Source organism: Lagopus leucura, unplaced genomic scaffold (genome assembly GCF_019238085.1).
Source record: "Lagopus leucura isolate 7727_CA_CO unplaced genomic scaffold, USGS_WTPT01 Super-Scaffold_100024, whole genome shotgun sequence".
In the NCBI taxonomy this organism is placed as follows: Eukaryota; Metazoa; Chordata; class Aves; order Galliformes; family Phasianidae; genus Lagopus; species Lagopus leucura.
Genome location: NW_024962276.1, coordinates 6614461 through 6642269, shown reverse-complemented (window position 1 = coordinate 6642269; position 27809 = coordinate 6614461). Strand labels below are relative to the sequence as shown.

The 27809-nt window shown below is 47.5% G+C and overlaps 1 protein-coding gene across 1 annotated transcript in view; it reads left to right on the top strand.

Moving 5' to 3' along the window:
• Positions 1–27809, top strand: part of TMEM211 (transmembrane protein 211) — a 53195-nt gene that overhangs the window by 6290 nt on the left and 19096 nt on the right. The window contains exon 2 of the mRNA XM_042879659.1: positions 2503–2641. Coding sequence (XP_042735593.1) covers positions 2503–2641 — 139 coding nt within the window. The remainder of the gene's footprint in view (positions 1–2502; positions 2642–27809) is intronic.

Genomic DNA, 27809 nt, shown 5'->3' with positions numbered 1-27809 from the left:
CTGCCTGCGCTGGCCCTGGTGCACGGTGTTTGTTTTCCCTGCTTCCCATCTATTTTTGGTTTTCAGCCTTCACGTCCTGTTTCCTGCATCCTCTCCTTTCCTCTCAAAACACAGCAGACACGGAGAGCAGAGAGGGCGTGCTGTGCAGCAGGGGGGAGAGGCATTTTAGCTGCTATGCTTTGGTACCTTTGCTCCATGAACTCTTTCCAGCTTAGGGCTGAATTTCCTTAGGAAGCAGCTGTTGATCTGCAGGTGTGATTCCAGCACCAGGCAGAAGCACTTGGGTTCCTTTCCCAGACAAGCACCTGCAAAGGGAACAACAAAAGCAGAAATTCTATTTTACAAGAATGTATCCGGAATTATGGGTGATAACACCAGCATGTTGGAGAAAGAAGCTCACAGCCTGTGTTTTAGCAGCTCTGAATATCACACACCAGCAACTTGCAGCGGGGCTGCTCACAACCTGCCCTGAAACTCCCTCTGCCTTTCCCATTTGCCACCCATTTTGGGGCAGCTGCAACGCTGCGATCACTTGAACCACACTGCAAAACCACTCTGTTCTTTTACACCCTCTGCCCCAAGGAGGTCAGCATCCCTCGCCCTTCAGTGTCAGACTGCTCACCATTTACCTGTGCCTCCTGCCCTCTTGAGTTTCAACACGTTCAAAGCATGACCTTAATCCCTTTTGCAAAGGAATTGGATGGATCAAGTGATTTTTTGGCCACTCACTGGATACACAGGTGATCAACCTGTACAAACCCCAGTGGCAGCACCTGAACCAGACCTGGCTCCTGTTTCAGCACAGCACACACCTGCACCGACCCAATTTGTGCCTTTTCTGTCGGCACAGGAAAATACTTTGTGCCTCTGCACCTTTCTGTGCGGATTAGCAGCCACAGCAGCTTGTAGATTGCTTCCAGCAGGAGCTGCAAGTTTTTAGGGGAGCTGTGCCAACATAATTATGAACCTAGATCATTAAAAACAATGTGCTTCACACAGGAGAGAAGCAGGCCTGCTTCACAAGACCCCTTTCTGCTGAAAAATTCATCGCTCTAAATAATTAATGGTCCCTGCAAAGGAGGGTGGTTTGCATGTTATTGGGTGAAGGATGAAATTCAGGCACCGGTCAGAACAGTCCTATTTTGTTGAGTCTGCATTCCCTCACAGCTCTGCTGCCCTCTGGGTGCTCCTGGGGTGAACGCAGGGCCAGCAGCCAGCTATGGCCACGTGTCTCCAAAGCAGCACTTTGTCACTGTGGGTCTCCAAAGGCTCTGGAGAGGAGCAGGTTGCACCACCGCTGCCTAAACACCCTCCCCATTTCTTTTAGTAGCCATATCTTGCACTGCTGTGTCATTTCCATCACATGACAGGAATTAATTTATTGCTGGGACAGCATTTGCATTGCATTTGTGATGTAAAAATAGCTCATAAAGAAGATGCTGATTTTTAATCACCGCACAGCACTGGGGGAAGCACTCTCAGTGGGGTGATGCCTGGCAGCATCCTTACCAGAGCCTCCTTGCCTCTGTGGCATGGCACAGCCGATGTAGGCTGTGAAATAACAGGACTTGGTGTCCCAGCAGCAGCGCTAGGAGCCAGTGCTGCCAGGGGCTGAATGCTGGAGGCACCTGCCATGGATCCTCTCACCACAACCACACCATGCTGGCACGTGTGTCCTTGATGCTGCAGGGACCACCTTGCTGCCAGCACCATCCTGGTGACAGAGGCAGAAATGCCACCTGCAGTGGGGGCAGAAAATGCAGCAGTGCAGCTATCAGGCACCTGTATGCAAGGTGTTTTTTTTGCTGCAATTTAGTGCTTTTCCTAGTTTTATGTCCTGATGCCGCTTGCATGTAACAACCAGAATATGAAATAGCAGAACTGGGCAGCAGCTGGGACAGGCTGCGGGCCATGCTGCCTCCCCTTTCCCCATCCAGAGAGCACTGCTAACCAGACACTCCCCTGGCCATCAGCAACACCACACAGCACAAATGGGGTTGAATACCAGCCCTAAAGATCCAAGTTCTGTTGCAGAAGCAGCTAAATCAAAGTCCAGAGAATGTTTTGGTCGGGCCAGCTGCCATTAAACTTTAGCAACAATGGGTTCCCCACTAAGGAGCATCAGCTGGCAAAACACCTTCTCATCGCTGGGCTCACAGGGGCAGGCACCATCATGAGATTTGTTTCAGCTCTCAGTGGAGGCACTGACATGCACTGCAGGCACCTAATGGCACTTCTATTAGTGACGTAGCCCTTCATGCATGTAACACATTTGCCATTATCACCATCATCTGAATGCTAATAACCACTGGGACCAGGTGATGAGTGAACCACAGGCTCACAATTCAGTGGTGAATTTGAGCAGCAGGAAGGAGGAGAACTGGGAGAAGCACCCACACAGAGCCTCCACTTCTTACTCTGAGATAGGAGAAAGGGAATTGGTGGGGAGGTGTTGTGGGGATGGCAGGGAATCCCCTTGCTGACTGTCCTGTGTCCTTCCAGACAAGTGCCGTGCTGTGTGCGGGAGGCTGTGCCCTGCTGGCCCTCAGCTCGCTGCTGGCCATCATCGCCGTCCTGCTGCCCAGCGGAGCCTGTGAGAGGAAAGTCTGCACTCTGGCCGGCTACATGCAGACAGCAGCAGGCAAGTGATGGGGGCTTTGCTCTTTGGGGTGGAAGGACAGGGTTTCCCCAACAGCAAGAGGTGCCTGCAAACACTAGCCAGTGCTGGGAGGGAAGCAAACGGACCTTCTCTTTACCAACTGCCTACTGCATGCGTGCTTATAAAGTCTATTAGAAATTGCCTCTGTGTAAGAGAACCTGGGCTGCAGGTCCTGCTCACTGCCCTCTGTACAGACTCCTGTGTAGGAGTCCGTGATGAGCAGCAGAGAGCAGGCTGCCACTGCACCTCCTAGGGTACGATCGGTGCCTCCTGGGACGTCTGCCATCCCACTTGTGCAAATCTTCGTGGTTAAAACTCTGAACAAACTCCTTCCATAAGCCCTACACCCAAGATGGGCCATGTCCTGCACTACTCACGCCTGCTGAACTGGATGTGACCCGTGCTGGGAATACAAAGCACCCGCCTTATGTCTGTGCCTGAGAATAACTCCTTTCCTTGGAGAATCCTTGGGCCTGCCAGGCTTCGTTATCAGTCCCACAACATTCAAGCTGCTTTTGGAGGAAATCCTGTTAGGCGCCGTCTCTGCCGCGACTCATCCCCCAGCAGCCGATTGGGGAACAGATGGAGGGGCCTTCAGTGATGGCTGCTGGAGCTCAGCCACACTGTGGGCAAGCAGAGGCAGCCGCTCACACCCCTCCCCATCATCCCATCACTGGTGACCAACACATCCCTCAGAGGCCACAGTGTAGGGGTTCCCATCACCTCCCCACGTCCCCTGGGTGTAGGATGGGGGAGGTCTCAGCCCCAGCCATGATACTGATCACCTGGCAGCTGGCTCAAGAGGCCCTGCAGGTGATCTCCATGTGGGACAGAGAAGGGGTCATCCTACACCACTTTTGCCCAAAGGAGTTGGATCTGCAATGGGAGAGACAAGCAGGGGCAAAACAAGAGATGAGGAAGCAACCCTGAAAAGGAAGCTGACTGTGTCAGATAAATACAGATAAGGCACTCTGGGGGGGGTTTGGTTGTATTGAACAGGCTGTAAATAAATTGTAGGCTCTAAGCATTATTGACAAATGAAAATTTACTGGGTACGTTCGAGCAAGCTAATGGGCTACTTTAAGCCCTGGTGGTGCCTTGCTAAGCATTTTGTATTGTGCTTTTTAATTTTGGTTCACTGCAGATTAATTCCTATTTAGAGTGAGGCAGCCCTGAGTCAACAGAATTAAGTGGTTTAATGTATTTGGATTCAGAAACGCCGCCCCCTTCTCTGCTGTAATTTTTCTCCCTGTTCCCCCCGCCTCTCTCCAGGAGGAAGCTCTTCATTAGAAATCAGCTGCAGCCCAGCAAGCAGTTGGGTGACAAGCAAGGGAAGCTCCTCCCCAAAAATCACATTATCTCAGAGCACAGCAGTTATTTGGAGATAGATGAATTTACATGGCAGAGAAGGAAAGCAGAATAAGAGCAGTTTTCTGGTAGCGCTGGCTCTGCTGGGGTAAAATCCCTGTGAGATGCCAACAGCAGTGGGACAGAGAATGGGGCCATGTTTCTCCCAACTCCCCAGATTTCCCTTCAGCACAATAGGCCCCACAGGTGCCATCCTGTCTGCCTTTAGTTATTCCCCCTGAAATCAGAATTTTGCTCCAGTATCTCCTTCTCAGAGAATTCTGCAGAGCACTAAAGGCACCAGCTCCATCCAATTTCCTAGATGCATTGGGCCAGGAGCACAGAATCTGCCACGGAGTGCTTGAGCAGAGGCACCAGCAGAGCCAAATCAGTCCCACAGCCTCTGCACTGCATCACACAGAACCCTGAGCCATGCTCACATCAACCCAACTGCAGAGAGCAGCACAAAGCACACCCTGAGAGCAGCCCACAGCACAGGGCAGTGGGGCTCAGGCTCCATTTTCAGTGCTTTCCTGCTAGTTTTAAAGAGCCAGCTTTGCCAGCCCCAGATGGAAGGAAGATAGAAACTTCATGCACACAGAGCAGGGCATTAACTGCAGACACAGGCACGCCATCAAGGGTCAAAGTGAGGCTAATTGCCACCATTCACTGAACACGTGACTCCTGATGCTTGGTACGCACTCCATAAAAACTAAACAAAATAGAACAACAACAACAAAAAATCCACATCCTTGCAAATATTAAGAGGATGATCCTTAATGAAAGAGCAAACGAGGAGCAGAGCAACAGGAAGAGGAATATTTGCTCAGCTCTCATCCTTCATGCAAACACAAAGCTGCCTATGTGAGATTAGAGACGTGGCTTACTCACCAAGCATAGTGCCATCTCACTAAAATTAAATTTCTGTTGTAGCACTTCATCTCCAGCCCAAATTGCAGCATCCTTAGGAGCTGGGTAGCTACCTGGCCCCATTTATATATGAGGTCAGCAGGGTGGCTCCAACTCCCCAGCTGTAGCCCATCATTGCTGGTAGAGAGGGAGAGCAAATGAGTGCACAGCTGAAATCCTGTCCTGGTCCCTTATCAGCAAAAGCCTCTTTGCTGGCATTTTAAAAGTAGAGGTTAATTCCAGGGGGAAGTGTCTTTTAAGATGAAGTTGTAATGGAAGGACTGGGGGCTGCCAGCTTCTTTCACCAGCCATGTCCTGAGGAGCTCCCAGTCTGAGAATCCACACAGTTCCCAGCAGCGTTGCCACATCAGGGTTGAAGATTAGAGCCCTGTGCCACTGCACATTGGCTGTGGTTCTCCATTTCTATCTACACCACAAGCAGGTTTTGCTCTGCTGAACACAGCCTGTTGTCAGTGCCAAAAGCTCAGGTCCTTGAGCTGCAGAGTGGTGCAAGACCCCCTCAGAAATATTCCTACATCATTGCTGGGGGAAAATCCCAAAGCACACCTCCCCAGTGCTGTGGGGAATGAGGCTGGGCCAAGTAAACCCTATGAAACAGCAAATCCATCACCTTTCTGCATCTGGGGCTTGTGGGACTAAGGAAGGGATTATGGGTCTGCTGCTGGATTAAGTTCCTGGCAGTCTGCTCTGGGACCAAAGCAGATTGCATCTGCTGCTTAGGAAAAGCAACAGGTCTTTGTAGATGAATGTGGGGACCAGCAGCCTCTACCCAGATCTCATTCTGCTACCTTCTGCCCTAAAAACTTGATGAGAGCCTGACTGCTGCTGCTTGGGAACTCTTCATCCTATGCTTTCCAAGCAAAGATCTCCTGCTTTGCTAGTGAGCAGAGGCTGATCTGCTGGGGGTTGGTGCCTGGCTGCACCCCCACCTGCTCATCTGTAATATTGCCTGCTGTCAGGGGTTGGCCTGGTTTCCATGATGAAGAGCCAAAGGGACCCATGGATCCATGCCCCGGGAAGCAGGGGGGGAGCAAAAAAGGGAAAAGGTAGGAAGATGGGCCTCAAACAAGCTAAAGGAAAAAAAGCTTACTGAATGTAGTAGCAGAATGTGAGATAATACAATATAATACAGTAAGATTGAAATGGAAGCAAATCAAATAAAATGTGAAACAGAGAATTTCTGGAACTGAAGTCCTTACTCTAATGCTGTAGGCTGAGCAGCCAGGGAGCAGAGAGGGCAGTCTTGTGACTCCCAGCCTGTTTTATCTTTCCCTCCAAACGGAAAATGGGAACAGAAAAATGAAGTCTTCTGGGAGCTGTACTTCATTCTTCTCTTCTGAGAACAGGTGACCAGAAATCATTAAGTTTGACAATTAATGCTGCAGTTCCTTGGATTATTGACAACCTATGGAGCTGCAGCACAAACTCTTTAACTCCCAGCACACTACAAGATGTTATGATGTGGAGTACTGATGTAAACCCCTGAAGCCACGACACCTGCCCAGCATGGCAGGAGGGGGCTGTAGAGCTCCACACCTCAGTGAGGGCACAGGCATGATTGAGCACGAGCAAAGCCTTTGGGGAGAGTTTTGCTTTCACCCCACGCTGCTCTCTGCCTAATCCCACCACCATCAGCTAACTGCTCAAGACAAGCCAAACGCTGAGGGCAGATGATCCTGACCTGCCTGCACCTTTCTAAGGCTCTTGTAGTTTCAAAGAGCCATTTCCCAGCATCGCTACGACAGAATCAGGACAGTCATGAGACTCACAAGACAGGCAAAAGCCCCTAGTTATGCAATTCCCTTACTTAACCTCATTTAAATCCCAAGTTTTATGGCAGTGCTGAGAGCTTCTTCCTGCAAAATCTGATTGCATTTGCAGCTGAAGTCCCTCTTGCTGATGGAAGCAGAGCAGTGGCACCTTTGGGATCGATGATGCCCTGTTTTTCCCAGCTTGTGCAGAATGGCAAACAGCACCGACCTCCACATCCCTATTGATTTCTCAGATTAGTATCGATCAGCCTGGTGACATATAGGTAATGTGTAATTAGTGACTTAGATAACAATAGCACCAAGGTGCTGTATGGGTACTCCAAACTCTGCTAGCATTTCCAGGGTGGCAGCAAATAGAGAGACATGGCTGCCTGCTAATTGCTGACCTACTATTAAAACCAAAGATCCTTCGTTCCCTGCTGCCCTCAATACCACACAAAGTGTTTTTGGAGCACTGCCTGATGGGGCTACTGGACAGTGGGAACATGCCCACTGCTTTTAGGGTGCCAGCAATGTCACAGCAGCACCTCTTTGAGGAGATATCAAGGGAGCAAGCAGCTGTCCAGGCAGGGGATGGGTTGGGACTGGGGGATCAAAGCGGCAAGCAATGCTAAAAATGCTCAGGGCTAAAAATGTTCAAGAAGACAGGAGTCACCAACCACACAGACTTTCCCACCCTGCTCCCACGCAGCCCAACCCAGGCCTGACGCCTCTGGTTTCCTGATGGACATTTTGGCATCCGTGGCAGCCTGGGAGCCCCATCCTGTTGACACTGAGGGTTGTGTATCAGCAGACAGCCCTGGGATTAGGAGGAGGAACTTGGTGGTGGCAGCATAGGGGAGCAGCACCCCAGTGTGCTGGCACTGTCCAGGCAGCAGTTTCAAATCTGAACTGAGAGATCCAGCTCCTGCGTCCCAAGGACAGCACTTCTGTTTTCCCTTGTCTTTCTCTGGAAAGAGCAGTGCTCTCATGACACTGGAAGTAATTAATGGCAGGGTTCTCGCCATTGCTCAGGTCCCCATTGCCAGTTTCACCCTCTCCACATTTCACATTTCGTCCTTGTGATAGTGACAGTAACCAAAAGCACTGGACATGCTGGTTCCTTCCCTGCACAAGGCTTTTCCCCCTGCTTGCTTTAATTACATTAGTGAGGTTGAAGAAATGCCTGTGGCACATTATTATTCAGCCAGCAAGCTCCTGCTGATTCCTGACACAACTGATAAAACCTGTGGGCAGGGCCCCATGCTACTGTGCTGAGCCCCAGTACTGCAATGCAGCCATGTGCTGCTTCACTCTGTCATTCACACCTGACATAGCCCTGCTCATCTATTTTCATTCACACTGATGCAATTCTTCAGTTTACTGGTTTTTGGTGTGTTTTTTGTTTTTTTTTTTTGCCAAGTTGCTCCAGCATTCAGTTAGCTAAAAGCAGGCTATGAAGCCCAGGAACCCCCTGCACAGCAGCGCAGTTGGAACAAGGTGATCCTTGAGGTCCCTTCCAACCCAAGCCATTCTGTCAGCCTAAGACTCCACCTTCTTGCTCATATTCCCACCATCATGGGCCTGAGGATGGCAGGTCCTGGAGCAGGATCAGCACTGAGCCCTGAAGCAGTGCTGGGCGCTTGTGCCAAAGCATGGATGATGTAGGTTCATGAATCTGTGTTTTTAAAGATGGGGTGAAGTGCCACATTATAAACTATTGGCTTTTCTTCCATCTCCATTCCAACTGGTGCCACCCAGGAGGACAAAACCTTGCCAGGTCTCCAGATCGATGAGCAATGAAAGTGGGACCACAAACATTGACTTGCCTTCGGCTTTTCACTGAAGGAAATTTGTGTCTGCTGTGAGTCCTTTCTCCACGCTCTCTTCGGTGTGTGCACTCAAGTGACAGATCATTTTGGTTTGAGAGCTGTTTCATTATTTTGCTTTCAAAACTTGAAATTTTCAGCACAGAGCCAGGCCATTAAACTTGGCAGTAAAAGAGAGAGGGCCCGGCAGCTTTCCTTATGGCCAGGCTCCCTGCCACAGGGTAAGGCTGGGTTGGCCTTCCCCAGGGTGTACGCTCATTTCACACAAGGTGCTGAGCTGCTGAAGGAGAAGGGATCAGATCCTGGCTGTGCTGTACAGCAGTTGGTTCCTATCCCAGCCTTGTGAGGTAAGACAGGGCTTCATTTCCATCTGATGCCTGGACAGCTTCTTTGCTTAGATCTCAAACTCTGGTTTGGTTTTCTGCAAGGTATGGTTTTGCCATTTGGCACACAGATGCTTACACGGTGCCTCTGCCCTCCCTTAGGGCTGGGGATACAGCAGCAGCAGTGTGCATGGACTGGTGCTGGGAGCAGCATATTTCTCAATAGCCTCATTTAGAGAATAAACCAGCCATGTCCTTTCATTGGTTTCTTGGAGAGGAGCAATACATTTCCAGTGGCATCAGTGACAGAAGCAATATCCTTTCATTGCTATCATTGGAAAAGAGCAGTTTCATGCTGTAAGAAAGACTAGTTCACTTGTACAAGACGTATTTTCTATTCCCTTAAACCTGGGGAAATGCTTGTCATATTAATATGTGGTAGAATAGCTTCTCTTTCAATAGATCTCCTAGGGATTTGAGCTTAGACCAGTTATTGCACTTGAATGCAGTAACTGTACTTAAAGTGTATGTTTTGTTAAAAATAACAGTGCTTTGTAATAAATGGAAACAACAAATAACCAGCCCGACTGGGGCTCCAAAAGTACTTCTGTGAGCACCATGCCAGACATGTTTCAGGTGGGAAAATCCATGCTTCAGTTTCTGAGGGAATTTGACTTTTGCTTTTCCCCCTGGGTTTGGCTCACATCTGTATCTCCTGTTGCTGGGAAGATGGACACAGACCCTCAGGGCCACCCTAATATCCTTGCTGAATGAATGGAGGTCCTAGCTGAGTTTCCTGCATCTCAAAGCAATTGTGTAGAGGCCACATCATTTTTCTTGACTCATTTGCTGGACTGAACATCAAGTGTAAAACAGGAAAAAACCATTCTCATCCTCTCTGAGGCTAACAGGATGCTTGAGAACAGCACGGGCTGTTTGCAGTTTGGTTTGCTCAGGAGAAGAATGCATTAATTTTAGGGAGCCTTTGTCAACCTGGGCATCCAACTCTCCTTTTCTATCCATGTTGAAGTGTTTGGCCTTTTAGTGTGGTGTTCTGAACTGATATTAGCACCACAGAAGACAGTCTCTAGTTTTCGTGTCAGACAAATGTTTGCTGGGCTGGTGGGATTCTGGCTGTAATTTAACAGGGGAGCAGAGATCAGTGTACAGAGGAACAGTGTGTAGCAATGAGAGCAGCACGTACGTGCATTTACCAGCAGCGACATGCTGCCCCAAAACGTGAAGGCTGATATCAGATTAGAGTGAAGCCCTCAAATGCTTCAAAATCTGTTTTCCTGAGATTAGATGAAACTCATGCTATCTGTAGATCTGTCTGGGAAGTCATTACCAGCCCTGGTAGCTCTTACTGTACAGCGGAGAAGTGCTGGCTAGACTTGGTGAGAAAGGTGATAAATCTGAGCTGCAGCTGCTCCGTGTGCTTTGTGTCGCAAATTGCCCAGGCAGTTCGAAATGGCCGCGTTAATGCATCAGTCAGTCCTGCTTTGAGAGGAGGCATGCACAGAGATAGGATTTCCCTAAGAAAGGAGCTGGGGAGTGCTGACAAATGGGTATGTCTAGTAGCTACAGCCCTGTCTGGCCTGCAGCACAGTTCTGGCTGTGTGGGTCAGACCCTTTGGTGGGACATGAGATGTTTCAGTGCTGCCTCGCTTGCTCTAGATGAACATTTGGCTGCAGCATCCTGAGCTCCGTGACCTGGGCTGCTGGGTGACTGGGCAGCCAGCTCTGAGAGCAAATGTGTGAGTGGTGGCTGTGGGCCAGGTCCAGCTTCCTTTTTGCACAGTGTGATAATGCAGGTAGGTCTGGCAGAGGTCTCCGTGTTGGGCACATAGCGCAGCTCCCAAGTGAGTGATGTTTGGAAGCATTTTGCTCTGCCTTCCAGTCTGAAATGCATAAGCTGTAGGATAGCAGAAGTGTCTGTAGTGGGGGAATTACACAGAAGGCTCCAGCAAGATTACTCTTTTGTATCTTTTAAAGTCTCCTTTATTTTTTTGTGCCCCTCACGAGTTATATACTGGGCATTTTAGATGGAACAAGTCGGTAGATTTTTGCCCTGAACTAATCTCATCTGATCTTCCTAAGGCAGCATGTAAGGGATGCAACCCTGCAACTCCCCCAGTGGCTGGGATAAGCAGGATTTTGCTCCCAGTTGGGCAGCAATCGCTGAACTGCAGAAGCTGTTATGCACATTGCTCTGGAGGGGCAAGATTGGCACGCCTGTGCCACTGAGGATCAGCTTCATGTTGATGGTTTAGTCTTGTTTCTTTGATTTTCACCTCCCACCCTGATAATGCCAACTGGAGAGCCAGGCTCTGGCTAGCGATTGGAAAGCGATTGGACTGGCTGTGCTGGTCAGCTCTTCTCATCCCAGCCAGAACATTTGTGATGCTCTGCAGGAAGATTGCTCCTGGACCACAGCCCTGCTCCAGCAAGGCTTTGTTCGTTTGCCTAACCAGAAAGTTAAAACATAAATAAGCCTTGGGGTTTGGGAACTGCAGTTGGCCCAGGGGATGCACAGGACACAGCAGCAGGAGCTGGCCCTTACTGGTGGCTGAGGAAATGTGACATTGTGTTTCCCCACCCAGCCGTGACCTTGGCAGAGCCTGTAAAATGAACAGCCCCTGTTGCCTCCTGATAGGGGCATAAAAATATAATTACTTGAAGAGTGACTTACAATTCAGTGAAACAAGGACCTTCTCCTTTTTGATTGAATTACGCAGCAGTATTCCTAGAAGAATGGGAGCAGATGGTGAGCTCTGGCCAGGCATTTAACAGCCTGAGTTACTGCTGTGTGGAGCGGATGGAGCCGAGCATGGCTGCACTGTGCTGCTCCTGCCTTTCCGCTTGCCTTGGGCCACTGTCATGGTGCATTCCACGTGAAGAGAGAGGTTGGAGGATGGGGCAGGATGGTTTGCAGCAATGGGTGGAGATATGGAGCGAGTCTTGTAGCAGAAGGCCTCATTTTGCAGCAGTGATATACGGCTCATGTAGCAGCAAAGAGGCAAAAACTCTGTTTCTGTAAACTCAGTCTGAGTGTGAGCTGCTGTGGTCCCAGGCAGGCACATTTTGAGCAAGACAGTAAAATCAGACCAACTATCAGCAGCTTGTTGTGTTATCAGCTGTGTGTGCTGTGCATTTTATGAGGCAACTTCCTCATCCCACTGTTGATGTTGCAGCAATCATGCATCCCCACACAGCTGGGGCAAACCACAGCTTTTATGAGCTCCCCAAAATCAAAGACCCTTTCTGTTTAAAGAGAAATTAACCATTCTCTCCCTTCCTTATTCTTCTTTTAAATGGCACAACAGCCAGCTGACTGCTAGGTGAGATGCAAACCTTGTTGCTGAGTTGCACCTACCTCATTGTCTTTTTTGATTATTTTTACCAAATAAGCAAATGTTCTTTTGGAGCTCTGTAGTCCTTATTGAGGAAGACTCATTTTCTGCTGCCGTGATCTCTTTGTTGCAGGTGGGTGATGTATGAAAAGGAATTGCAAATAGCTGTTTACAGCAAGCAAAGTCACAGAACAGCCCACTTTAATTTCTGCTATCTGTCGGAAACCATTGTTGGCGGTGGTCAAAATTAATTAAGCAGGAAGGAAGAGAGCTGGGAGGCACTGTGCATCCAGTTCTGACATTGAAATATTAATGGTGAGCTAATCAAGAAAGACTATGAATAGCTAATCAGCTTACAGTTTGCATTTTTAGTGATGCGGTGAACTTCTGGGCAACAAACAGCCCTTCACAGGAGTGCTGGAGCGGAGTCAGCCTGCCTGCTGCCTGATCACTCAATTTGGAAACGAACAAAGAGCTCGTGCCTTTTGCATCTCATGCCTTTTGCATCTCACTGCCCTGCTGCTGCTGGGTGGTGATGCCTGCATTCCTCCCACTGCTGGGTCAGGGAGTCCAGCCGCAGTGCTCCCAGTGCTGCATTCCTTCCTCCCAAGTGCCAGGGGGTTCAGGTCCTCCTGAACAGAGCTGCAGCATCTGTCCACCAACAGATCCTGTGCAAAATACCTCAGCCTTGAGTGTGGGAGCTCGTCCTCTCACTCTGTGCCCTGTGTTGAATGCATGTGGGAGAAGCAGCCTGTGTTCCTGCATCTCCTGTCTGTGTGACTGCCATTTCTAAGTTGTTTCCAGGCTGGTTGGGGGATACAGAAGGTGATGATTGTGAAGAAAACAATGAGGAAATGATTCTACGACAAATTTGAGCTGACTCTGACCAAAGTCAGAACAGTAAATGTCACCCTTGTGTGCCAGGAGGCATCAAGCAGCATTTCTCCCTTCAACATCAGCATAACGAGGGCCATGGCTTTGCAGATCTGTACTGCCATGTTTCTGCAAACACTTCCCTCCTCTGTCCGCTTGGAAATTGGATTTTGTGGGCTGAGCAGTTTGTGTGCAGAAGATAGCAGCAAGACTGATAAGCAGGAACCTGTTTACACGCTCATAGCTAATGCTGCAAGGGGACTGCTGGGATTATTTTTTTAACACTCTCTCAAAAGTAATCCTTGGGGCTGAAGGTCTCATTGCTGCTTAACAGGGGGAAATCTGAACAGGGCAGTTTTAAGGGGTAACAAATACGGGATTGGCTTCATGTGAAGCAGAAGGACAAAGGCAATAAGTGAATGGCAAATGGTAAGGCTTTAGAATCGAGCAGCAAGTGATAAGGAGCAACATACCTACATTCCCTTGTGTGAGGCAGTATTTCACATGTTGCCAAATTAATAGGAATGACCCCAAGTGTAGAAAGGAGTCTTGGCACGTCTCTCTCACAACAGAGGGGACGTTCTGGGAAAGGAAAATAGAGAGCAGATGGTGTCAGTTAAGCACAGCATGAAGATCCCAGTGATGTCCAGGGGTGTGCTGGAGCCTGGCTCCCACAGGACACAGGGAATTCCCCTGCTGCAGTGGGTGGGTGCCACAATATTCAGCTGCAGCTCCTGGGGACTGGCAGCTGGGTGAGAGGATGGGATGGCTTCAGGAACAGCGCTCTGGAACACGCTTCTCTGTTGCTCCAATGTAACCCAAATCTGTCAGCCTTTAGGCTTGTTGTGAAGGTCATCTGCAAGCCCAACATTAATTACCTCAAGCAAAGCAGCAGGCCTGTGCCATGAACCTTCTGCCACGAACCAAGCTCTACCTTGTGCTTTGGCTGCATAGCTGCACATGAGCTACAGCAAATTATGGGTGCGTGAAGGCGTACATTAAATCTGCAGATATAAACAGGTCCTACTGGCATGTACCTGAAGCACGGAGTGGGAAACACATTTTTTACAGATGATTCGTTCAGTTGTCATGAAAATACTCTTCCAGCCAAAAGGTGGTAGTATCTTTCCTTTCCGCTGTTTAATTTTCTTTAATCTGCCCTTGACATTTATTGAAAAGAGTGTTTTGCACACAGCAAAGCCAAAGATTCCAAGATCTGCTGTGCCAGGAGGCAGAGCTGCCGGTCCCAGCCCTGTGGTGAGGCTGAGCCATCCTTGGCATGCAACTCCCCATAAGAGAACATTGCAGCTTCTCACGTGATCCAAGGAGTCCAAATGCCTGACGAGCCAAACCAGCTGCTGAAAGCAAATCCAGTGGAGGCTGTGACCCTGTGATGCTGAGTGGCCCCAAACACCAAAACTGAAGAAGTGTAAGAGAACCCACGAAAACTTATGGGCTCATTTTGCATAGGCAGAGGTAACAAACTGACACAGGTTAATTTATAGCTCGGTTGTATGCTGATTGCAAAGCACACATTTCCAGCTAGGAGCCATTAGTAAATCACTTTCCCATCAGTTCTCTTGGCATACAAAAGAAATTTCTCTCTCCATGACATTTAAAAAAATAATCCTAGTAAGTTATACTCTCTGTGACTTTATAGCATAAAAGAAGACTAAAATCTATAGCCTCAACCTTTAACAAATGTACAGTAATGCGCTAACAAATTTGCTTCGAACAGCTGCTATCTTGGTACCAACCGGCACGAAGGAGGGAAGTAATTGGCTTGTTTTCAGATAATTACCATAATTGTTGTGACACCATTTGGATCACATCTAACTGCATTCCTGCTGCAAGTTATAATTTAATAACTGGCAGAATTTAGACTGACAGTAAAGGTAAAGTCAGCATATGGTGAGGAAATGGGCACACACCTCTCAGCTCCTCGCTAGTGCAGGCTCTGCTGCTCTCACTGTGATCTCACTGCTTTTCTCTAGCCCTTGACTGGCTCGTGTCTTTGTTCCATTTCTGATGCTTGACCTGATGCTTGACCATCTTTTGGCCCTTTTGCACCTTTTGATTGGAGATAAATCACTTGGGTTCGGTCCTACCCAAATGACTATTTTCTTCAGGCACTGAGTATTTTTAGCTGTCCTAGTTCTGCTGGGGGCCTATCAGAGCTTTGCTCTAAAAGTGGATTAAGCCACGGTCAGGTGCTTACAGACAGCAGCCAAATGCCTTTCTTGAGGTTGAACCCAGACCCTGCAGAGCAGGACTTGCTCCCTCAGTCCCAGCAGCAGCGGCAGAGGGGCAGCAGAGCGTGCTGAGCTCAGCATGATGCGATGGATAGACCTTGCCCCCTTTGTGTCTTCTTATTCTTGCTGCTTGTGGCCAGTGTGAAGGGAACTCAGCATCTCCTGTATTTCCAGTCCTGACAGCTGCCCGGCCAGTCCCAGGAGCAGGGGGCTGCAAGGTAAGGCTGGGAGGTGGTTGAGACAACCACAGAATGGCAAGAGAAATGAGCTAGGCATTTTTTGCCAGGCAGCTACAAAATAGAGCAGAGCACTGAGCTAGTGCCTTGCAGGGTTTGCATGGGTACCAGGAGCTTTCCTGCAGAACCTGCCTTGCTTTGAGTGCATCCATGGCCTTGCCCACCTCTATTTCCACTTTGCAGAGCAGAGGCTAAGACACCTGAAAGCAATCTTGACTGACCCCAAAGAGAGGTGTCTCTGGAGCTTTTCCAGTCCCAAATGAGAGCAACTCTTCAAGTGCATTTATTTATTTTGTTTTACACCCTTTCTGCTCCTTGTGGCTCTTCAGCTTTCCCTAGGCTGAGCCCAGACGACTCTGTCAGACAGCACAGAGAGAAGGGATATGCAGACCTGCAGGGTGAGCAGGGTTAATGTCCATCACCAGGGCAAAGCAGCGTTCCCATCTTTCCACTCGCACCAGGGCTGTGCTCTGCTATGGCTTGAGCAGAACCAGGACCTCCATCTTCCAGGTTTGTTTGGTTTTTTTTGCGAGTCCCAGTGGGTGAGATGATTTTTGATGCACTAGCTGTAGGTCTGAGATGCAGCCTCAGCCTGGGGAGTGCCCAGCTCATCACACGCTGGAGAGAACTTTGGCACAGAGCAGACAAAGCGCTCATCATCTCTAATAAACCCATCTGCCAAGCTGAGGTTGTCCCAGCCTCCAGTGTCTTGGCACACGTGCTGCGCTCACACAGAGGGAAAGGAAGGTGGATGACTGGAAAGCAAATCCCTTCTCTGTTTCCCTGGCTCAGGGAGGTGCTCTCTGAGGTGGTTGTTTGGAAGGAGAAGGAGCACACACTGGACCAGATCTGTGAGATGGGGGCTATGTGCCTGGGAGCAGCTGGCTGGTCCCGCACATCCCATCTCCCAGCCCCTCACAGAAACTGCAGGGTAACTGTTTCCTCGCTGCTTTCCCTTCCCCTCTGTGATTTATTGCTGCCAGGAGGCTGTGCGTGTGGAGGTGGCATAAATCTCACCAAAAAGAGAGAAGGAAATTTGCATTCATTCCCTTTCTGGCTTATTGAATGCAGCTTTCCAGTTCACTGCTGAAATCCTGAGCAGGCTTGGGGCAGGAGGGCCAGACACTTGCTTTGGTATTAAGCATGGCTAAAGCTGGGCTTGCTGCCCTGCCAGAGGAAGCTCCCATGACCAGCAACTCCCACATTCAACAGTTATACCTACATTGATTGAAATCCACTGCTATTTTCAAAAAACAGAGGATGAACAAAGAGAACATTGGCAATTATTGTCTCTGGGATTACATTTTCACTGGAAGCCCATCAGTGTTTTCTTTAGCCAATAACAAACTGGCTACAAGGCAAACCAAGAACTGTAAGAGAGGAAGAAGGAAGAAAAGTGGACATAACATGTTAATCAGCAGCAAAAGTTGGAGGCTGTCTGCACACCTCTGCTTCTGCACGGGCTGATGGCTGCAAATAGCACACTGAAGCAATGGAGGAAGTAAAGAATTAATTACAGTTCCGAGACCCAATCTCACTTCCAGCCACAGACAGCATTTATTAAGATCTCACTGAGGCAGGAAAGATTGAACAAGGGACTCAGGGGACTGTGAAGGGGAAAAGAATTAATCAGTTTGTCTCAGGAGACTGGAGAAGTCAGATTAAATAAAAACTGGAAGAGAAATGAAGGGTGGAAAAAGATGTTTGGAAACCTGGACCTATTTGAAGAAGAAACTGGAGGCACAGCTGGGAGGACCCTCGGGCTCTGTTCCTCCACCATGGAAGCTGGGGAGTTTTGAGGAGAAAGGCTGAAAATTTGTCTCCAATCCTTGCATAGGTATGGAAATCTCACATTTAGGGCTCTTGCTATTTCTGCCTGGCAGAAGGAAGCCATGTAACATGGCTTTAGTTTTCCCACTTCTGATCCTTGCTCCAGTGCAACACAAAGGTCCCCCATGCCCTAACACCACCGGGACTGGGAATCATTCCCTATCCTGACTGAAGTTCCACAGTAGTGAAGTGGGGTCAGGAAAGGGAACTGAACCCAGATATTTGTCCAAACCCCCACGTGTACCAAACCAACACTCTATAAGGAAAATCTTTGTATCTGCCTATTGTCAGCCCAGTGTTTTCCATCACGATAACATTCAATTATTTCTCTTCTAAAGCATACGACTCCTTTCCTCCTCTTTTGTGTCATGGCTTTTCTGCCTGTCCTCCTGGGAAAGGTCACTGGGCTTCGGCATGCCTGCTGTGTAATGAGTTGTGACAAACACTGCTGATGGTGACCAGTGCTGAGGTCGAAGAGTTCTAGTGAGTGTTGAAATAAACGTCCCACGGAGGGACCCTGCTTCTGATGGAGAATGGGCATCCATTGCCAAGCTCCTTCTGCTCACCTCAGTGGCAGAATCTTCATGTGAGCTAGAGGAGATGCCTTTGGCTTATTCTTCCCCCTTGAAAATCCCAAGTCTGGTGTAGAGCCATAAATAAAAGCCTCTCGTGCAATTAAGCAGTGAACAGGGGAGCACGTTTCCTTAAGTTTCTGTACACAGAAAAGCGTCCCTAGTTCTGTGACATATCCAGAAATATGCTCTTTTGAGAAAGTCCTTATGGAACGCTAAGTGCATTACACAGAGGATGGCTTTTTTGAACCCCAGAAGCACCAAATCAGAAGAGAGGCACCAAAGCCCTTCTTGGTTACTGGCTGCAACCAGAACGCTTTCCCAGTATGGCTGCTATTTAGAAAGTTTCTGACTTGCATCCATTTCTTTAGCAGAAGGCTGCTGGAAGCATGGCTCTGTGCCCATTTCTCTTTAGTAAGCCTCCAAGTTACAGGAATTTACTGGTTATAGTAAAGCTCAGAACTTTTTAGTCTCTTTTCCTTACAACCTGCTATCTAAACAGCTGAACTGACCCTTAAAACACAAGAAAGCTTCAGAGCAGAATATTTTATTTTCGTGTTATGGCAAAGAGAAGTCAGAAGAGGTACGTTATGCTGATTCTGTAATGGTATTTCCTAGCAAAACCACTAAATACTGTTTGGGTTGTTAGCAAGAGCTTAATATGTGAGAATCGTAAGGGGGAGGGATGTACATTGTGTTTATCCTAGACCTTCAAAACCAGAAATACCTACAAAAACATCTCTCATCCACCTATCAGGAAACATGATGTTTGGCAGCAGTTTTTTCATTTGTCCAGTCTAGTTTTAAGTCTATCAGTAAGCCAAAGGACAGAGTGTTTATCACAAGGTAAGGTTATGTGGCACATATGCCATTTTAAAGCCTGTGGAACAGTAAAAACTTCATCAGGAAAAAACCCAGAAACTGCTGCGTTATGATTTTCATGAAAATCACCTAAATTGTGTTGTGTTTCTCATGTTTTGGCTGTTTCAAGCAAGAAAGATAGGGAAGAGCAGCCATCAATTAAAGAAATAAGACTGCACGAGCAGGAACAACTTTAACAAATTGTTTAAGGTCACTGACTCATCTCACAGATGCAAAATAACGAAAGCATCCAAAAGATGTTTTGACAAGATGTGAATCACCATATTATAGCTAATGGGTTTTGAAACCTGGCACTCGTGCACTGCGTACGCATCTTAGTGCAAATAATCTATCTGTGCCATCTGAGCTCCTTGGTGCCCAGCAGGGGCACAGCAGTGACTCTGAGCACTGCTGCTCAGCTGAGCAGTGTTAGCTCCTGCCCTTCCCAGCAGAACTGACCTCAGTTTTCAGGTGAACAAAACAGCAGGGCGCAGCTGCAGGCAAGGCTTTGAGGGGGAAGGAAAAAAAAAAGAGTTTGTTTCCCAGTGCACACGTTATTTTTCAAACAGGAATGAGAACTGCAACGGGAAAGCAGTCTCCTTCAGAAAACGAATGGAAAGGATGTTCACAGAGAAGCCCAGACATTGCTTATATTTTCTTTACCGTAAGATTTGAAAGCCAGGGCTGGAAGAGCCTCCCTCAGCCACCTCTGCCTCCCAGAGATGGCGCAGTTCCAATCATACAGAGCCAATCGCACCCATCAGGTTTTTTTTCCTCAAGTCAATGCTTTCCAGCAGTGCCTCCTATGAACCAAGATGTCCATGACCATTAACCAGCCCAGAAAAGACAAATAAAAGTCTTCCCATAGCTTCCCAGTTGGGTTTTTCAGTCATGGTGGTGAAAAACCCAGTGCATCTCTCTTGATTCCCCCTGAGTTATTGATGGATCTCCAAATTAGATGAACAGACTCGGCCAGGCTCAGAAGTCTAGCTAGGCTCGTTACTTTAAAGAAACACTAATTGCTGCTTCTACAGTCTAAAAAAGTGCCTTTGCTCTGCAGCAGCTTCAGTTAAGCAGCGCTAATTGCTAAAGCTAATTAAATTGCTGTTGCTCCTAGAAACTGGTTCAGGGCAAGTTGCAAACATGAAGAGCAGCAGCCAAGCTGCCACAGCCTGGCTGGTGTGAGCTGTGGGGGCATGGGGAAGCTAAAGGCACTGCCCTGTGCTTGGTGCTGCCTGTGCTCTGCATCCCAGCCATAGCCACCCACTTGACAGGACGTGGCCAGAGAGATGGCAGATTTCTAGACGAGACTTGAAGACAAGACAAGTTACAGAAGATGTGGCATTTCGCCCCGGAGAAAGAAACTTCCAATGCCTTTTTGACTGTACATCCCACATCTGTTTTTATCTCCAAAATTCCCAGCTGAAAAGTGGTACTACGCTAATTAAACCACCAGAACTTTCTGATCTCTTTCTGGAAAACAGGGTCACTGTTAGCTCGAAGCACTCGGAGGTTAGAGCAGCCCCAGCAGCCTGGTGTAATTGCTCCAAAGGGGTTACATGTTGCCAGGCTCCTTGGGAACCACTGCTTTGGGACTGGAGGCAGGAACAGCCCTGCTGCAAAAAAACAGCCCAAAAATGGCACCAAAGCACCAGTGGCCCAAAAAGGCATCCCAGGAGAGCTGCAGGAGAAGAAATTGGTCTTCAGCTTGGCTGTGCTCCTTACTGCTCTCTTCCTTGAGACAGAAGAGGAAAACAAAGAGGGCCACGCTGTAGGTTATTGCTCTGGAGAGGACCTTCCAGGATCCTGCTTAGGGATCATGCAGTGAAATATCTCAAATCCAATTAACATCTGAGTTAAGGGACTAGAGTGAAATAAAGGGCAGCGAGTCTCCGAGACTCTATTTACATGATTTATTAGAGTATAGCTGTCTGCAGGAGCAGGAGACAGCCGTTATGTTTAATTTATGAGGACACAAAGGGGGAAAGGGCTCAGCTACAAAGCTGTTGGGGGATCCTACCCCAGCAGTGCAAAAACTGCTGCTCACAGGACTAAGCTGCAGGGTCGGGTTTGGCAGATCTGTGAATGGAAAAGCATCACTCATTTCCTCTGACTGGTTTCAAGGTTTGTGCAGAGGGAAGAGCCAAAGCTTGGAGATTGAAAAGGGAAAAAGATAGATGAATTCTCACTCTTTCAACAGAACTACCAGCAAGGGGCAATGCACATAGTGGAAGTTTTCACAGCAAGAGTGAAGGTGGTGAAACGTGAGTCCTCTCATCTGTTTCTCACTGAAACTCCCCATTTTGAGCATCTTCCAGGCCAGAAAAGCTCTGTGAGCTGACAGCCTTGGAACAGCTCCACCATTTGATGTTTGTGTGTTGGTAGAGAAAGCACAGAAGGATTTGCAGTGACGGGTGAAATCTGCAGTCCTTCTAACACACCAGTTAAAGTGATTTTGCCTCTTGAAAGCCAAACTATAAGGTTTCTATCAAAGAGATGTTTGATACCAGGAAACTAAGGATTGTGAGAAAAATAAGGCATCCATAGTTTTCTCACATTGCAATCAGTATTCACATGAAATAGCTGCCTTCCCTGTCCTGCATAGCAATGCACCATGATCAGACCAGCTGCTGTTTAATACAATAGCAGGGAAACAGAACCACAAATAACCCAACTGCCTACAACCGGCTGTTCTCAAGAAGAGCATGGGGTTATTTTGCTTTGTTTTGCGTTGTTCTTCGTTTTTACACTTCAGTGCTGTTCTCAGTATCTATTACGAGAGGTGCCAACGTCCTGTTGTATCACTGCTGCTAAACTGGATGCTCCAGAGCCTAATTAGGTTTACTATTTATTGCTAGAGCAGCCTTGGATTTGGCAAATCTCCTCCCAGCAAGACTGTGTTCAGTTCTAGCATATGTTGTTTGGATCCATAATATGAACTTGAAAGCTGAAAGTACTTTTTCTAATAGGTAGATGTGAGCCTTCTTCCAAATCTCAACAGGAGGTAGCAGCTCTCCAAGAGGGTCTCCTTTTTCTGTTAAGCGTTTCTCTTAAGGGTTCAGTGAGAAGCAATACTGACACAGAGCAAAAGGATCAGAAATCAGTCACAGTTCGTAGCCTCTGCTCCCAAAAACCTCTGTAGCCACTCCGTGTGCTTTAGTCACGCAGTCTGATCTCTCACACACACAAAAAAGGGGCATCCCTTACTTCTTTCCAAACACTGAGTTAGATAACTTTTTTTTAATTCTCTAAGTGTAGTTCAAGTATAACTTGCAGAGTAAGAGCCACCCATTCCAAATGAAAAAAAAATCAGGTTGCTCCAGTTTTTTCCTGCCAGTTTGAGAGCCAGTGGCATCGACAGACTGCTTGTAAAGTGAACTCTAAGTGGGACCAATTTTAACAGAGTCATTTGTGCACCTTTCTACCTGAAGCGCAGTCAGATGGGCGCATCCAAGCTCTGTTGCTCCCAAGTGACTTCTAACACGGCCCAGAGGGACCTGAAACAGAACGCAAGAAGAAAACGAAGCTGTATGAGGAGCTCTTGGCAATTGCTCTTGCTGTCAGAAATGCTGTGATTTCTCATGTCCCAGTTTAGCGAGCACAAGAGAAATGGCAGAAAACGTGGTTTGAAATGAAAGGCAAGAAAAATGCTGCATAAATGCATCAGTAGTTAAGCCTTTGCCACAGCAAGCCTATGTGTTATTTTCCTAGCCATATTTCATCAAGTACCCAGGTTTAAGACAATAAGCTACTGCTCATATCATGCACGCTCTTTTTAATAAGAGGCCCATGCCTTCCTTGATGGAGCTTTGCAATAGACCCCACTTACAGCTCCACCATCTGAAGTATTGCACCTTTTTTGCTTTTGAGAAGACAGCAGCACACAATGCTAGCCCTAAAACAGAGCAGAGCTGGGCATGGTCAGCTCTTGCAAGAGTGGTAATGTTGCAGAAGGGAGAATTCAGCCTCTCAGAACACAGGGCTGTGCTTGGAATTAATCCCGTATCTCCTGAGCCACAGACGGTGCTGTGCTGACCACTCCTTATTAGAAAGGGTCATTTTTCTCATTTCCTTCATTCATATTCACAGTGGCAAGGGAGATGATGCATGCAAATGTACTTAAGAGCTTTCAATGACATTCCCATGAGCACTACTTTAGTGTCTGTTGCAAACAGGTGCCAAATCCCCCCCCTCTCCCCCAAAAAAGGGCACAACTTGAAATACAGAATACAGCACAGAAAGCAATTCATTCGAATTCCTCCACAGCTCCCTCCCCTTTACTGGCCCTTTCAGTGCAGTTCCTGTAGGCTTTGATGGACCCATATGGGGTGCTGCTCTCTAAGCATGGCTCCTGGGGTGCAGGGTAGCAGTGCTCCTGCCCTGCATGAGGAGCTGCCCAACCAACCTATCTGAGTAATTCTGCCAAGCAAGGAAGCATTAGAGGCTCCATTGGCTCCTTTTTAAGAGCTTAATTTAGGTACGGATACCATTTTTATCATTCCACTTCAGGACAAACTCAGTGGTTGGCACTGCTGGGTGACTTGCAGTCACGCCTCCATACCTCTATGGCCATGCACAGCACTGGAAACCTGTATCAGCTTCTCTCAGTGGCTTCACACCCCCAGCACTCACAGCTTGCTCCTGGGGGGCTCCAAGGGGTGCCTGCATGGCCCCTGGCTCTCATCCTTTATTAAAAACTCCCCTTCACCCTACCAACAAACTCATTTTTAAAAACTGTGTCAGCTGCAGGGATGCAGATGGTCGCATTTGCATCAAACAACTTTTAAATTATCATTCAAATTAAATTAAATCGAAAATGCAATGAGCTGTTCCTGTAGATCTAGGCACACGAAGATGAGTTAATGAAGGTCACATTTGTAACCAGTGAAGAGCATTTAAACTGTATCATGCCTAGCATGGTACACCATTAGAGTAAGGTGCTTTTCTAAATAAGGACAATTTGTTCTTGAAGGCCTTGTGCAGAATGGCTCCCTGCCCCCCAGAAAGGATTGGTCTTTGGGACCTTTGTGGTTAAGACAGGGAGGAGCGGTGCCTGGCTCTGGGGAGCACTGGCAAAACGTGTTGGCCAAGTGGTGCAAGGCCTGCAGCATCAGTCAGGGCAATGCAGTCCCACCTCCTGGTCTGAATGCAAAGCCAGGCATGTCTGGAAAACCCTGTGTAACACAGCTGAGGGGTGCATCTTCAAACGAGAGAGCTGTAATTTTGCAGCCATACAACCAGAGGCACGCAGGGCGCAATTGCCTCATTTACACACACATTTTGCCTTGTGCTGCGTTTGTAGTCATCTGTGACAAACTGCCCTGTAAGGGCTTTTGTAACATCCGTCATCTTCACAGCTCTCTGTTGTCACAACCATGTCATACAAATTAACCATACCATTTCCATGCGCTGAGATGAAAAATGAAACCTGTTTGGCTTGTAAGTGGCAGAGTCTCCCCGCTGAGGCTTCCCCCGTTCTGCTGCTGCTCTGGCACTGGTTTTGGCCTTGAAAAGACACTGTGCAAGCGCAGGAACTGGGCACCAGACCAAGTGACCCAAGTCCAGGCAGCCATAACCCAATTAAGTCAATACCAAACAGAAAATTACAGTCACTGCTCTTTCCCTCTCCTTTCCGTGACCACTGCACATCACCTACAACTGCCTCAGGCCACATCACGCATTTTTTCCTGTGAAACAAATTTTTTCTTAGTACAAGGGGAAAAAAAAAGTAGTAAAATCACATACCAAATGCTCCTTAGCAACAAAGCTCTTGTTCTCACACATTCTCTGTTCCAAACTCAGGTGTGAAGTCAGACGCTGGGAGATCAGAGAAACCTGTGAAATGGAGAGTAATGACTGGCAAGGTTTTTGGCATGTGGAGACAGTTTTTGCAAGCAAAGGCTTAAAAGCTGCAGGTCTGCATCAGTGGTAGCCTGCTCTCTCACAAGAAAAAAAAAGAAAAGCTAACACCTGCCATCAAAAGGGCCTAATGTACTTGCTTTAATTAGTTGCTGAGGTTTTAGTATATCCAGCACAGCTGCTTGAAAATGGCTGAGTGCATCTGAAAGCTTGGAAAGCGAACGTTAGAAAATCCACCCAGCTCAAAGGGCTGCTTTGCTGACATGTTGCGGCTGAAGCAGCCCAACCACAGCTGAATGCACTCGATAATCCCTTGCAACAAGAAGCACCAGGTTCAGTTGCTGAGCTGAGGCAACAGGATAAGTGGGTTAACCCCATCCCTTAAGTATGCTGCTGGGGGATAGTGATGTGTCTTTGCATGCTCAGTGTAAAGTATTGCTCAGATGTTTTCCTAAACGCTCGTAACAGTTGTAAATCTGAGGAAAGCCCTTTTGATCTCAGTGGGTGATGGTGGAATTTGTATCAGCACGACTGAGAACAAAATTTATACCTGAATGTTCTACTTGGAGAAAGCACCTCCAAGGGCATCCAAGAAATTGCAACAGCTAGACTTAAAATCTTTTATGCAATCCATTCCTGAGATACAGATGATAGTAGGAAAACAAAACAAGACAAACTGATTAAAAAGCAAGCCTGAAAGCTGCCTTACAAATGATAGGCTCAGTGGTGAATGGTGATTTGCTCTCTGATTTGTAAACTAATTTATTTATCAATAGTTGAAATTAAAAGATTTTGTAGAAATCACAAGGTTATAGATAAATAACCAGAAGGAAAAGATTAATGCTGCTGCCTGGATCCAACAAAGGAATTTTAGCCTTTCTCTTGTTTTTGGTCACTGCAGAACAACTCTCCATCTAACACCAGCCACCCTCTCAGAATGGCTGCAGACTTCCAGCTTCAGTTTCTGCAATCCCTCCTCACCGGCCACAGGGGGCTGAGTCAAATGGCCCTGATCAAGGAGCTCAGGGCTCCGTGGGGTTTTGTGGTGCTGTGGTACCTGATGAGAGCCTATGGCACGGACACGGCTCAGTCACTAACCCCTGAAAATTCAGTGACTTCTCCAAAGGCTTTAGGTCTTGTCACTGAGTTCTTTTGCACAGCAACAAAGTGCTTTGACGCCGTCCATTCACTTTCTCCCAGGAATCTCTATGGGGAGGAAATTTTTCCTCTTTAGATGTTCCATTAGAAACTGCTGATGCAGAATCCATCAAATCCATTAAAAGTCCATTAAGTCTGTAATGCTGCTTTTTGTTTCCCTGTGCTATCTGAAGAATTTGGAAGGCCACAAGCTGCATGTTGCCTGTGGCAAATTAACCTGTGCTGGCTGGATATGCCTTATGGCCACAATATCCTGTATGCAATATGAGCGTATGGCTTTAAAAGCTGAGAGAGCACAGGGCACTGTTACTGTACCTGGATTGCTAGGCCAGTGCCTTTGGGTTCTGTTACACAAAAATGACAGCAGTGCAAGACAGACAAGGATTGAAGAGCAAAATACACCGTGCCATTGTGCATCTGAGCAGTTTTGAGTGTGAAGCATTTGCTCTTTAGTGAGTTGCGAACTGTTTGTTCTCCCATTCCCTGTTTTCGACAAAGAACACTTGATTCATAACCATATATGTAATAAAATATATTGAGCATCAATATATAATGAGCATCAATGGTACTGGATGCAATAACTTCCTTGTACATTAGTCCAAATAAAAAATTACATAGGATTAATGTCCCAGACCATTTTATAAACTTGTATTAACACATCAATTTCAAGAGATACGCAAAGGATAATTTCAGCTAAAATCATGAAATAGCTATTTCTAAAACAAAACAAGGCACAGTGATCCTGTGCAACTTAGAATGACTGGGGGCAGAGCAAATTTTGGTCAGGATGCAGGAACAATGTTTGTAAAGTAGCATCAAACCAAATGAAGGGTCTCAGCCAAGGCTGTCCAAGCCAGCAACGGGCAGTGATGATATTTCAGTGAAACCTCGTGGCACCTTGCTGGGAATTGGTGGTGGTGTATAAACACACAGCAACTCGGAAACTTGCAGCAGCAGGCAGATACACCTGCTGTGACACAGAGGTCAGACGCTGAGCGGGTGAGATGCTTGTCTGAATCATTACAGCCTCCTGGGAAATTTGTTTGGGTTTGGTTAACTTGACTTCTAAATGCAGGCATCTGATGGAAGGAAACTTCCTTGAATGACAAGTCTGGTGTAGTTGAACAAAACCATTTTTGAAATGCGGAGCTCCAAACATGATTCAAATGCAGGTTTTCCAATGTATATTTCATCAAGGCCAGCCATAAGCAATCCTTTTAGAACATTTCCTTTGAAGGCTGGCTGTTTATCTGGATTCAGTGAATGGAGGTTTGGTGAAAGAGGGTGTCAAACAGGTCAAGAGGCGAGACAGACACTGTGCCCTGGAAATCCAAGCCTTTATTAGCTGGTCTCCCTGGGATTTCCTTTCCTACATAGAAAAATGTGTGGTAATGCCATAGCAACAACAAAGGAACAAACATAGCAGGACACATCTCTGCTGTTTAAGGCTTAGCAGGTTGGATTTTGTAAATGACTGCATTTCCACAACAGTTATTTTGCTGAGAGTGGTATAAAGAATGAAAATGTGAACCAAAGGCACAAGAAATAAGGACAAACAGCTTTCCATCTTCTCTTTAAGGATCTGTCTGTGAAGCAAAACAAGCCCTATGAATATTAAAGACAAGCTGAAAAATTTGTGTTTTACTTCTAAACTGATTCCTCACTCTCACCTCACATCAAACTTATGAAAGAAGCATCCTTAATGCTCATGATGAACCCCTCACCCTGCATGTGCCAGCAAAGCTGCCTGCAGCCCCATCTGTTCTCCACTGGCCAGTTCCCATAGACAAAATCAACTGCCTGATTGCTATGTGAAGGGGCATCGCTTAATGGTTCAGGAGGGCACCTGGAGTGCCAGTGGAGGGTCACAAAACGGGAAGAGGCTCTGCCTCTATGGAAATGGAGGAAAACTTCCCATATAAAACCTCCCTGCATAACTTGCAGGTTGGGCAGCTGGGAGCAAAGCCCCTCTCTCA